At 44.7% G+C, this 12907-nt stretch overlaps 2 protein-coding genes across 2 annotated transcripts; both read right to left on the bottom strand.

Moving 5' to 3' along the window:
• Positions 1-1413: 1413 nt before the first annotated feature.
• LOC143521012 (odorant receptor 131-2-like) lies at positions 1414-2364 on the bottom strand. The gene has a single exon (XM_077013606.1). It carries the CDS (start codon positions 2362-2364, stop codon positions 1414-1416), a length of 951 nt encoding a protein of 316 aa, XP_076869721.1.
• Positions 2365-9523: 7159 nt separating this feature from the next.
• On the bottom strand, positions 9524-10408 carry LOC143521118 (odorant receptor 131-2-like). The gene has a single exon (XM_077013681.1). It carries the CDS (start codon positions 10277-10279, stop codon positions 9524-9526), a length of 756 nt encoding a protein of 251 aa, XP_076869796.1. The 5' UTR covers positions 10280-10408.
• Between the last annotated feature and the right edge of the window lie 2499 nt (positions 10409-12907).

Here is a 12907-nt window from a genome sequence, read left to right as displayed (position 1 = left end):
TGGAATTTTTTGTAGTGTGTATAAATATTGAAAATTACTATTGAACTAATATGACTGATAGTTGAAAATGACTATGACCGAAATTAACTATTAGAATGTCTTAGTGTGATCATTTGCTCAACCAATATTTGATATCATTTTAATCAAAACTGCAGATGTAATCATCTTTATGAAGACAAGCAGAATGTCCCCACACTATCAAAATGTATGCCTTGTTCTTTCATTGTAAATATAACACACACAGTTCTGAAATGCAAACCCTATAATTATATACAAGCTTACCACGTTATTAACTAAGGGCGTACTCACACTAGGGTCTGTGATCCGGGCACGGATCCCTGCCGAAGCACGGTTCGCTTGGCTAGTGTGAGCGCTCCAACCATGCCCGGGCCCGGATCAGTTAACCGTGCCTGGGCCCGCTTGAAGAGGTGGGCCATGGCACGATTCTTGTGGACTCGGGCACGGTTCGCTTCTAGTGTGAGCGCTATTCGTGCCCGGGCCCGCTTGTTGCCTCGTCTGATTGGTTCATTTTGCTGGAACTCAAACATGACGTCAGTGATGCAACGCTCACGTTAAACAGTCATGGCGGCAAAGTGATTAGCAGACAATCGTTGTGTTAAATGATCGATAAATCTGTGCTTGCACCGTGTTTCTGCACTCCCAAAACGACTCCAAAAATACAATCAAAAGAGAATCGTGAACTCCATAGTGTTGTGCGAGCGCGCTTTTATTCCAAATAAAATCACGTTGTGATGACGTAAGCGTGCTCGGGCCGGGTTGCTGAAGCGAGTGTGAGTGCAGGCCAGAGGGGGAGTGGGGAGGGGGGATAACCGGGCCCCAGCACGGAACGAGCAAACCGTGCCTAGTGTGAGTACACCCTAAGATGTCTCATAAAAAGCATGCCAGTGCTTTTTATGCAAAGTGCATGTTTTGACAAATGGGACAAAATATTTCCTTTTTGCTACAGTTCATGTTTGCAAGTATTTGTGTAATTCAGAGGGACACTGTGGGTTTATTCATTGAGGATAAAGACAAGTTAAACACTGACACGGGTCGTACGCTTTGCATCATAAACTTCTGTCTGGCAGAAGCATGTACAAAGATGATCCCAATAAACCTCAGTGGTCAGAAACATTATTCAAAACGACAACAGACAACACAGCTTCAATTAGTCATTAGTCATCATTTATATGACAGCCCTTACAAAGGTATAAAATAATAGTATAATATAGTAAAATCGCAACATTTTGCTGCCCATTGATAACACTGCAAAAACGTTACTTACAGGTTATTTTCTTTTATAAAAGAAATTTATAAAAGTAAAGCTGCTACTTTAAAGCTGTTTAATTTAGTACAGTAACATAGTACATAGTCACAATTATAATAAATATTTAATAATAATAAAGATTTATATTAATTTTCTTCCTCTTGGTTGTCCACTCTTACATTAATTTTACATTGACTGCTTACAAAATACAACTTGAGATATTTACAGAACTTTTGGTCCCGAACCCCATATATGATTGGGCTTAGAAAACGTGGCAGAATGTAGACAATGAGGAAATTTGCATAACGCATCTCCAGGATGTAGCTGGGGAAGAGGACATTTAGAATTATCTGGACACTGGGGGATATGTAAGACAGCATGCACATGAGCAGCTGGGCACCATGCAGCAGGATGGTGTTCCTCGCCCTCTGGACCAACACCTTCTGGACCGATACATCCCGGGCAGCGGATAGTACCCGCAGATACGTGTAGATGAGCGTGAAGAAGACCAGTGAGAAGTAGAGGGCATCGAAGGCCTGACGCTTGTACAAGAGGATGGGGTCCTTGAATACGTTCTGGCGCAGGCACAAGACAGAGGAGTGGAAGAAGGAGAGAGGTTCGGTGGCCAACGTGACGAACAGGTCGGTGACATCGGGCACGACGCAGATAAACCAGATGAGACCGATGAGGAGGTAGGTGCGGCGCACAGAGCAGATCTGGGCGTGGCGTAGCGGAAAGCAGACGGCGATGTAACGTTCCACTGCCATGCTGGCTAGGCTCACCGGGGTGTTGCGTGTGGTGAAAACGGCCACAAGTATGAAGACACAGCAGACGGACACGTTGATGGTGTAGCAGACGTAACTGACCACGAACAGGGCGACAGACACGGTCAGCTGCACTGCGTCATTGAGGACTGTGTGGATGAAGAGAATGTAGCGCGGGTCCTCGTAGAAAGTCCGGTTGCTGAAGAAGGTGGCCACCACGCTGCCATTAATATAGCTAAGGCTGAACCACAGGCAAACCAGAATGAAGTTTTTTGTGAAGGCTATGGCAAACGGATCTCGGCTCAGATCTTGTGGTCCTCTGGTTGAGTTCATAGCTCAGTAATTATGTCCTGAAAGAGAACACTACTAAAGATTTAAAGACGTATCATGAAAAATTAAATTTATGAGTATTATAAATATTTATATTATTGTGTTAAATGTATTGGAATTACTGATTTAAGCTCTCTGCTTTGCTTTGTGAAGTCTTTTTCAGTGTACTGCACATATCACACACAGTCCTTTACACAAAATCAGTTTTAGACAACATTTAGACATTTGTATTGGTGTGCCAAACACTGGCCTCTCAAAAACTCTCAAACCACTTTACAATAGCAGTATTAACCTGTTTACATGTAAAAAAAATGTTGTAGTGAAACTTTATATCATAGTATAGTAATACATATTTTTTGAGCTACGCAATGATTATCTGAATAGCATAAACAGCACCTCAATAATAATTGTATGGTAAGAGGAAACAGACACTAACATAACCTAAACAATATTTAGTCTATTCAAAATCTGGATACCGACTGGTGACTAACCACTCCAATTGTTAAATAGTTGAATCCTACATTTGCTTCATAATGTTTTTATACTGTAAACCTGCCTTTATGGTGGTCACAGTAGATGGAAAATAGATTTCCAAAATGTCATTTTAATTCACAGATATAAGTAGCAGATAAATGACTTCATCCCAAAAGAATGTTTCTATTCAGATAAAAAAAGACAGCTACCAATATCTTTATCTAAGTTTGTTCTCTAAAACATATATTCACATATCAGTTTGCCGTTCAAATGACCTGCAGATGGAGACTATTTATTTTGATCATGAGAGGTCAAGTGAACTGCATTCTGTAAAATAAGAAACACAGAAACATATTCTATATATATAAATAATATAGGGTCTTTACTGTAATTTTCAAATTTGCTGTCCTGTTAGCTATCACATCTGAGTTAAAGTCAGAGAAACAATACTCACTTCATCCCTGTTGGCTAGTGTCATGCTGATGAGTTAATGCTACCTTTTATATTTTGCTGTGACATCACAGATTACTGACACAGTACTAAATCAAAGCTAAATCAAAAATATTAATGAACGGATGTTTTGAATTTCAAGCAGTAATTCAAGCAGTGCATAGATTGTTAGCATGTTAAAGAATTAAAGAATATATATATAATTTGTAATTTTTTTTACTTTCATATATATGCTTCAGTTTGTGAACCACCCAAACGTCATTGTTTAAATATTGTCACTGTGATAAAAAATATCATAAAATTAATGTCCAAATCTCAATTTGTAAATTTGTACAAATAAGGGACACACAGAAAGAAGATATAGTCAGGAAAATAAGTATTTGAACACCTTGCAAAGTTTTCCCACTTAGAAGTCATGGATGGGTCTGAAATTTTATCATCTTAGATGCATGTCCACTGTGAGAGACAAAATAAATAAAAAAATCACAATGTATGATTTTTTAATCATTTGTGTGTTACTGCTGCAAATAAAGTATTTGAACACCTGTGAAAATCAATGTTAATGACGCAAAAGCAAGTTAGTGAATATTTATTAAAAAGGAAACAACAAAACGCTACACTACAACATAGAAGGCAGAGAGAGATAACATCAGATGGGAGAGCACGAGACAACTAGATAAAGACAACAAGTCAGGATCATAACAAACTAAACGTAGAACTATAATATTAACAAGAGAGCAACGACTAACGGTAGAGACAGAAGAGAAAACAAAGCTAGACAACGGACGAGAGACTTAACCAGACTACAACTGAACACAATGAGGGTCAACGTAAACGAATAAGCAAAGTAGAATACAGAGGAATACAACTAGAGTTTAACATAAGCGATAGGGAAACGAACCACAAAGCAAATGATAAATGAGACAGACTACACAGAGCGGAGCAGAAGGGCAGAACAGTAGCAACCAGCGACAAGACTAAGAGCAAGAACAGGCATATGACTACATAGGGAAACACAGAAGAGAAGCAGAGCAAGGAGGAACTCAAATACAATGACCGATGAGGGGGAACTAACTACACAACAACCAGGGCAGAAAAGTAGACACAGGTGGAAACACTGAGGATGGGGGCGTGGTGGGCAGAAGGGAAACCAAGGAAATGGGGAAGCTAGGCGGGACTAGGGAGGAGGGCAGAGCTGGACTTGACATAACTCCCCCTCAAGGCATGCAACATTGGGACATGCCAAATATGGAGGGAGGAACAAACACTGGGGACAGGAACACTACGATGCTAGGGGAGGCCAGTGGGCGAGGCCGGGGCAGGGACAATAGGCAGCATCAGAACAAACAGGCACTGCATAAGTCTCAGGCCCACAGGCGGGCAAAGCAGTTACAGCATCACATCGCGACCTCTGGCCCACCTGTTCACGCTCGCGCTAGACGTTTGGACCCCGCCAAGCTCGCAATAGCGAGAGCTGAGTTTGGGATGATGGAGCGCCTGGGTATTGTACGTAGGTCTGACAGCCCCTGGGCCTCGCCGCTGCACATTGTCGAGAAACCAGGCGGTGGCTGGCGCCCTTGCGGTGACTATCGCTCAACGACGCCACCACTCCTGATCGCTATCCTGTTCCTCATGTGCAAGATTTTTCTACCTGTCTGGCCAGAAAACTCATATTTTCAAAGGTGGACTTAGTCCGTGGCTACCACCAGGTCCCCGTGCATCCCGCAGACATTTCAAAGACGGCAGTGATCACTCCTTTCGGCCTGTTCGAGTTCCTCCGCATGCCTTTTGGCCTCAAAAATGCTGCCCAGACATTCCAGCGTCTCATGGACAGTGTCCTGCGGGATTTGCCTTTATGACATTTTGGTGGCCAGCGCCTCAAGGTCGGAGCACCTGCGGCACCTCAGGCTCATGTTCGAGCGTCTCAGCCAGCATGGCCTGATCATCAACCCGTCGAAGTCCCAGTTTGGTCTTCGCCTTATTGATTTTCTCGGCCACCGCATCTCCAGGGCCGGTGTTGTTCCACTCCCTACCAAGGTGGAAGCTATCCAGCGTTTCGCCCGTCCGCTTACAATTAAGGCCCTGCAGGAGTTCCTGGGAATGGTGAACTTCTTTCACCGTTTCATCCCACGAGTAGCCGGCCTCATGCACCCTCTCTACACGGCCCTCAAAGGCAAGGCCGCCAAGCACATGGTGGATTGGACTAGTGAGCAAGGCAAGGCCGCCAAGCACATGGTGGATTGGACTAGTGAGAGGCTCCTGGCTTTTGACGCAGCTAAGCGCGCGTTGGCGGATGCCACTTTGTTGGCGCACCCCTCTCCTGATGCGCCCATCGCCATCAACACAGACGCATCGGATTACGCCGTGGGCGTGGTGCATGAGCAGTGGGTCGATGGGGCTTGGCAGCCCTTGGCATTCTTCAGTTGCGAGCTCCGCCCCGCCGAGCGCAAGTACAGCACGTTTGACCGTGAGCTACTCGCCCTGTACCTGGCTGTGCGGCATTTTCGTTTTCTTCTGGAAGGCCGCATGTTTACTGCCTTCGTGGACCACAAGCCATTGGCATTCGCGATGGCTAAGGTTTCTGAACCGTGGTCTGCTCGTCAGCAGCGTCAGCTGGCCTTCATCTCAGAGTTCACCACGAACATCCAGCACGTTGGCCAACTGCCTCTCTCGGGGGGTCGTCGGCGCCGTGCACCTCGGCATCGACTACTCCCGTATGACAGCAGACCAGGCATCAGACCCGGAGGTCCAGGCCTACAGGACGGCAATCACCGGCCTGCAGTTGGCGGACGTTCCCCTCAGTGATGCAGGTGTGACACTCCTCTGTGACGTGTCCATGGGCCGGCCTAGGCCTATTGTCCCCACCCGCTGGCGCAAGCTGGTTTTTGATTCCATACACGGTCTCTCACACCCCGGCAGGAGGGCGTCGCAGAAGCTAGGGGCGGACAAGTTTGTCTGGCATGGCCTCAGGAAGGATGCTTGCGATTGGGTTAGAACTTGTGTAGCCTGTCAGCGCGCCAGGCCCCGCTGGATTCATTTCCTGTGCCGGAGCGGCGTTTCGACCACGTGCATGTGGATTTAGTGGGGCCGCTGCTACCATCCCATGGTTTCTCTCACCTCCTCAACGTCATGGACAGGACCACGAGGTGGCCGGAAGCCATACCGTTGTCCTCCACTACGGCCTCGGAAGTGGCCTGGGCGTTTATTGGCGTGTGGGTCACATGGTTTGGCGTCCCGTCGGATATGTCCTTGGACCGCGGGCCTCAGTTCACTTCTGCCCTCTGGAACGGCGTGGCTGCGGGCCTCGGAGTACACTTGCACCGCATGACGGCCCACCATCCCCAGGCCAACAGGCTTTGTGAGCGTTTCCATCGCTCTATGAAAGCTGCGCTCCGGGCCAGCCTCCAGGACGGCGACTGGGTGGATAGGCTCCCCTGGGTCATGCTGGGCCTCAGGTCGTCCCCCAAAGAGGATCTCCAGGCTTCGTCGGCCGAACTCGTCTATGGCCAGCCCTTGCGGGTCCCCGGAGATTTTCTTCCTTGTCCTACTGCTCCGTGGTCCGCCGGCCACCAGGGCAGGCATTTTGTGAATTCTCGGGTGCTTTTGTCCCCGTGCCCACCTCTCAGCATGGCTTACAGCGGTCCCGGTTTCCACCTTCTTTGCATGCTGCTAAGTTTGTGTTCATACGGCATGATGCGCACCGCAGTCCCCTCCGCCCGGTCTATGACAGCCCTTTCAGAGTGCTGGAGCCGGGGGACAAGTTCTTCAAGGTGGACATCGGGGGCGTCCCCGAGAGTGTTTCGGTGTCGGTTTCGGAAGCCGGCCCATTTGGACTTGGATGGTGCTGTGGTGATGGCACGTCCAGCGAGCCGTGGGCGGCCCCCGGTTGTTGGTCCTGCCTGCCCTGCTGGTCAACCAGCTTGTGCAACTGCCCCGCCGGCGGGTGGTGTGAGCCGGTCTGGGCGGTTGATTCGTCCCCCTTGCCGAATGGACATGTCTCTTTTTGTGAATTCTGGGGGGGGGGGCGTGTGTTGCGACTACTACTCCTCGCAGCGAGTTCCCTAACAGACAGGCACTTGGCCATTCATGGAGTTTTAGCCCTTTAAGTGACACTGGGGGAGCGGCGCCTGCGCGCGCCAGGGGAGGGGGAGAAAACAGTGCTGTTGTTTGAGTTGCGTGGAAAATAAAGTTTCCCTCCTCGGGATTTTCTCGATTAACCCGCTTCAACCGAGTGAGTAATTACATACCAAGACCGCAAACTAGATAATCCACTGCAAGGATTACAAGCGCGTAAACGCAGAACACAATGAACCCGAGGAGCAACTGCAGAACGCTGAGCACCAAGTGAAACTCCCTGAACACAATATAAAAAGCTAACATTAGCAAGTGATAACTAACTTGCACTTCGATGCCAAGAGAAAGCCATTTACATACCTCCAAGGAGAACGTAGGCAAAACTAACCCCAAACGCAGCCTCAACAGAAATTGCCTGCAGACGAACAGCAGCAAAACCAATGCTGATGGCCAGACAGAACGGCGTAGGACAGCCAGAACGTGCATCTGGCAGTGTTGGCGCCCTGAATTTAAAGCCCATTGCTAACGTGGGACGACAAAACAGCGTGATGATGCAAACAACGACGCAGTGTGACTGCAGCATGCGTAGAGGTGCCGAAGCACCACTACATTTAGCTTGTTCCATTTTCTAATAATTGCTCCAACAGTTGATCTGTTTTCACCAAGCTGTTTGGCAATTGCTCCGTAGCCCTTTCGAGCCTTGTGGAGGTCTACAATTTTGTCTCTGGTGTCTTTGGACAGCTCTTTGGTCTTAGCCATGTAAGTAGTTGGAATGTTACTAATTGTGTGGGGTGGACAGGTGCTTCTAATTTAGAATAATAAGTGGAGTGGAGGTGGACTTTTTGGGCCAGGTCTTTGAGAGCCAGAATTTTTGCTTATTTGGCAGGTATTCAAATACTTATTTGCAGTAGTAACACCCAAATAAATTGTTCAAAAATCAAACATTGTGATTTCTGGATTTTTTTTGATTATGTCTCTCACAGTGGATAAAAAAATCTAAGATGAAAATTTCAGACCCCTCCATGACTTGTGGGAAAACAGATGTCCTTTTATTTCGTTTATTTTGATACAGTCAAAGTAAAATTGATTTATATAGCGCTTTTCACAACACATGTTGTCACAAAGCAGCTTTACAATCGTATGGGTCCAGATCCCTAATGAGCAAGCCAAAGGCGACAGCGGTGAGGAAAAACTCCCTATGGTGGTGGGGATTAGGAAGAAACCTCGGGAGGACCAAGACTCAAAAGGGAACCCATCCTCCATTGGGCGGTCCATATAGAGGCCTACACTTTATGAGGTCTGGAAAATTCATTATAACAATAGGCATGACCTCATGTATTCAGTTTGCCTTATACTTGAACTTTGAAAGAATGGACTAGCAAGCTTAGTGTGATACATCTTTTTCTGGCAAAGACTTTATGCTAAAGGTTGTTAACAGAAGTGATGCTCATTGGATCTGTTTGGTTTTGCAGACCACTCTTGACTCTTGACTGATGGGTATAACAACCACAGTAACATTGCTGTGTTGCAGCTCAATACTCACAACCATATCACGTGTTAACAAGATAGAAGTGGGTAACATATGTATACATGTTATGTATGTATGCTTAAAAGTGTGCGGACATAAGAATTTGGTAAGTGAGTGTAGGTAAAAGGAGCTGTGATGTTTACAATAAAATGTCTGGTAACTGTACATAACCTGTGTTTAATATAACCACACAAAATATCGACACTACACATCATTCAGTCGACTGGAAAACTCACTGTGTAACACTGTGCACAGGAACAAGAGTTCTCAATTTACCTTCTCACTACAACAGTATAAAGTTGTATATTATAAAAAGTACAGCACTTTACTAAGTACAGCTACACATGTGTCACACATACTACAGTTCAAAACTGAAGTCCAGCTGTACCTTCAAACTTGGCTTTGTGCTTGGTTCCTCTCCTACTCTCCTATTTCCTTCTGGACAAAATCACTTCTGATCTACAAAGTAAAACAAACTAGACCATTAACTTTTAAAGTGAACTTTTATAGTTTTTGCATTTAGTAGTGTGGGGATTTATATGATGGTTGATGATGCATTCACAGCATGTTGTTAAGACATACATGTGACACACACAAATTCAGATATTTCCCTCAGATTTGTTAGGCTAAAATCACTTAGAAGGGCTGTGTTTGTTGTTTAATCCCTCCCAGCTGCACATTGCACACCAATTGCTTTTTCAGGTATGTACGGAACATCTGATCCCTCAAGCCATACACTACAGGACTTATTAGCCTTGGTAGGACATGCACAAAGATGTAGGTCATGAATCTCAGCTCCATTGCAAACACTGGAAAGTGCGAGATGAGCAAGCTCTCGAGGAGTGGGCCGATGTAGGTGAATATGCAGAGCATCAGCTGCAGTACGTGCAGCAGGATTGTGTTGCGAGCCTTCCTAGCATCTGAGCCTGCAGCCCTGGCGGTAAGCGCAACCCTGAAGTAGGTGTAGACCAGAGTGAGAAACACAAAGGAAAGGTAGAGCAAGTGTGAGATGTTCTTCTTCTCTATCAGGTACGGGTCATGGAACACAGTATCTCGGTTGCAGAAGATGCGAGAGTTGAAGAACTCCATGGGCTGGGTGGCAAGGAGGTAGAACAGGTCAGGGAGGACAGGGATGGTGCCCACCAGCCAGATCAGGCCAATTAGGACATAGGTCTTACGCACCGTACATATCTGTGTATAGCGCAGTGGGTTGCATATGGCAATGTAGCGTTCTACAGCCATGCTGGCCAGATTGAGTGGTGTGTTGATCGTGGTGAACACTGCGATCATTAGTAGGAAGCAGCAGAAAGAGACGTTGATTGTGTAGAAGACATAAGAAATTATGTTCATCACCACGGCAAAGGTTAGTTGGATCATGTCGTTCACAACCATGTGGATGAAGAGGATGTAACGAGGATTCTCATTGAAAATCTCATGCTTAAAGAAGGTGTGAACAAGGGAGCCATTGATGTAGTTGATAGAGAAGTACAAAGCCACCACTATCACATTTCTCACAACACTTGTGATGTCCCTAGTATGGTTGAGGTCATCATTCATTGAGAAGTTCATCACTTCCTCAGATCCAACTGTTAAACAATGTAAAAAGAACAACATTTAAAATTCATTCCACAGTATATTACACTATATTAAATACAGCAGGCATTATTTCTTTAGCATAAGTACATGCAACATCTGAATTCATTTAATAGCCAAACCAACTCTAGAATTTAAAAAACATGTTGCACTCTAGTGATACTCTATAAAACCAGGATAATTTTATTACAGAGTGAGAAAATAAAGAAATCATGAGGTCTTTTGAATTTAGTAATCTCCCAACCTCCCAGTCTCGTATAAAAATTATGAAAGAAAATAATTCTTGGAAGTACTTATATTGAGCATGAAGACCAGAAGGTCATGGCCCCTCCCTGATTCAAGCCCTGGAACCTGATTCATGATTCCACTCTGTGTTTTACTTTATGCATAGGGAGCACTCATTGCAGAAGATTTTCAATACCTGGAGCCTCCATGTGCTAACCCTAACCCTGGGTTAATAACTTTAGAAGGTAATAGGTTCAGACAGCACTGAACTTAGCACTGAATTGCATTTTCCAGCTACCTAATAACAGTCCTTCCAACACAAGCGGAACAATGACTCTACTTATGACCCCCACTCCCTGACGCTTCCCCCACCTTACACACATACACACATTTTTGCTCACAATTCATTATTAATTGCACTTTTAGCATGAAAATACATGACTTCATGGGGCTATTGACTTTAGCTAAAAAATTACAAGAAAAAATTACAAGAAAAAGTAAGGTCATTATCTGTAGGCTTCTTTGAATTTTTGCCTTTCACAAGTTTTAATAAAACATTAGCCATGGAACTAGGAACTATGAAAAAAATTGTATCTTTAAAAATTATTGGGAATTGGGAAGTTAATGGAACCTAAATAAAAGATACTTTGTTATTTTAGCCCAATATTACAACAGCTGATTTATATATGAATTCTTTTTAATTGTGTAGCCTAATCCGTGGGGGGTGGGGGGGTGGACACTGCTCACAAAGATCTGTAATGAAACTGAGTGACATCATTGCAGATACTCTGTGACAGACGGTTCTTCACACCTGGATCAATAGTTGCTGCAAAAGAACTTGAAGACCTTGTGTTTAGTGACCTATTAAAAACTTGAACATGCTGGTTGGACTAATTTCAATCTATTTTTTTGCACCTTTAAACACTATATTGCCCAACGTATTCGCTCACCCATCCAAATTATTGGGATCAGGTGTTTCAGTCACTTCCATGGCCATAGATGTATAACATTAAGCACCTAGGCATGCATAATGTTTTTACAAACATTTGTGAAAGAATGGGTTGCTCTCAGGAGCTCAATGAATACCAGCGTGGAACTGTGATAGGATGCCACCTGTGCAACAAGTTCAGTCGTGAAATCTCCTCACACCTAAATATTCCACAACTGTCGGCTGTTTTATAAGAAAATTGAAGTGTTTGGGAATTACAGCAACTCAGCCCCTAATTGGTAGATCATGTAAATTGACAGAGCGGGGTCAGCAGATGCTGAAGCACATAGTGTGAAGAGGTCACCAACTTTCTGCAGTCTATCACTACAGACATCCAAACTTCATGTGGCCTTCAGATTAGCTCAAGAACAGTGCGCAGGGAGCTTCATGAAATGGGTTTACATGGTCAAGCAGCTGCATCCAACCCATACATTACAAAGTGCAATGCAAAGCGTTGGATACAGTGGTGTAAAGCAGCGTTTCTCAATCAGGGTGCCGTCTGTCTTCATCGGGGGTGCCGTCAAAATATTCTGATGTGAAATAAAAAACTAAAGTTTTAAAAATTGAAGTTATTATATGCTTTAAAAATCATTAACATTTATTTCATATGACCAGATCTCTCAAGTTTGGTGGATTGGAATCTGTCGCGATGGTTAGTGTAGCGGCTGTGTGTGTGTGTGTGTGTGTGTGTGGTTGGGGAGCGGGCTGGCTAAAGTCTACCAAGCAACAGCGCGATCTATATTCTGATTAGTTCAACCTGTTATAATGTACAACCGATGGATTGGCTGAATATGCTGCGGTGTGCGGCGATTAGATTATTTAAAAAATAAATTATTAATAATAATAATAATAATAATAATAATAATAATCAAGCGTGAGAAATTCCATGTGTGGCGTGAGAGCGTGTGAAATTGCTAAAATGCGTGAGTGTCACGCTCAAAGCATATGATCCTTACCAAGGTCAGCACATGATTACGCAGGTTTCCCACTGACTGTAAGTCAAATGTATGCGCTCTCTGTCTTAATAATTACTTTTTTGTATGTTTTCAGGGTTGCCAACTCTTGCGTGAGACACACGCATTTGACCGTTTTCACACGCTCTCACGCCACACTTCCGATTTCTCACACCGAAAAAAAAATCTAGCTTATTTACCTCTGATCCATATCTATGATTCAATGAGTTACTAGTTTGCTCTGGTGCCAACCACATACTT

This window comes from Brachyhypopomus gauderio, chromosome 8, assembly GCF_052324685.1.
Source record: "Brachyhypopomus gauderio isolate BG-103 chromosome 8, BGAUD_0.2, whole genome shotgun sequence".
Taxonomy (NCBI): domain Eukaryota; kingdom Metazoa; phylum Chordata; class Actinopteri; order Gymnotiformes; family Hypopomidae; genus Brachyhypopomus; species Brachyhypopomus gauderio.
Note: the sequence above shows the minus strand (reverse complement) of the source record. Positions and strands in the feature narration are given on the sequence as shown.

What these genes read in the sequence shown, in the direction of transcription:
- LOC143521012 (XM_077013606.1), bottom strand. Translation starts at nt 2,364, where the DNA reads ATGAACTCAACCAGAGGACCACAAGATCTGAGCCGAGATCCGTTTGCC.
- LOC143521118 (XM_077013681.1), bottom strand. Translation starts at nt 10,279, where the DNA reads ATGGTTGTGAACGACATGATCCAACTAACCTTTGCCGTGGTGATGAAC.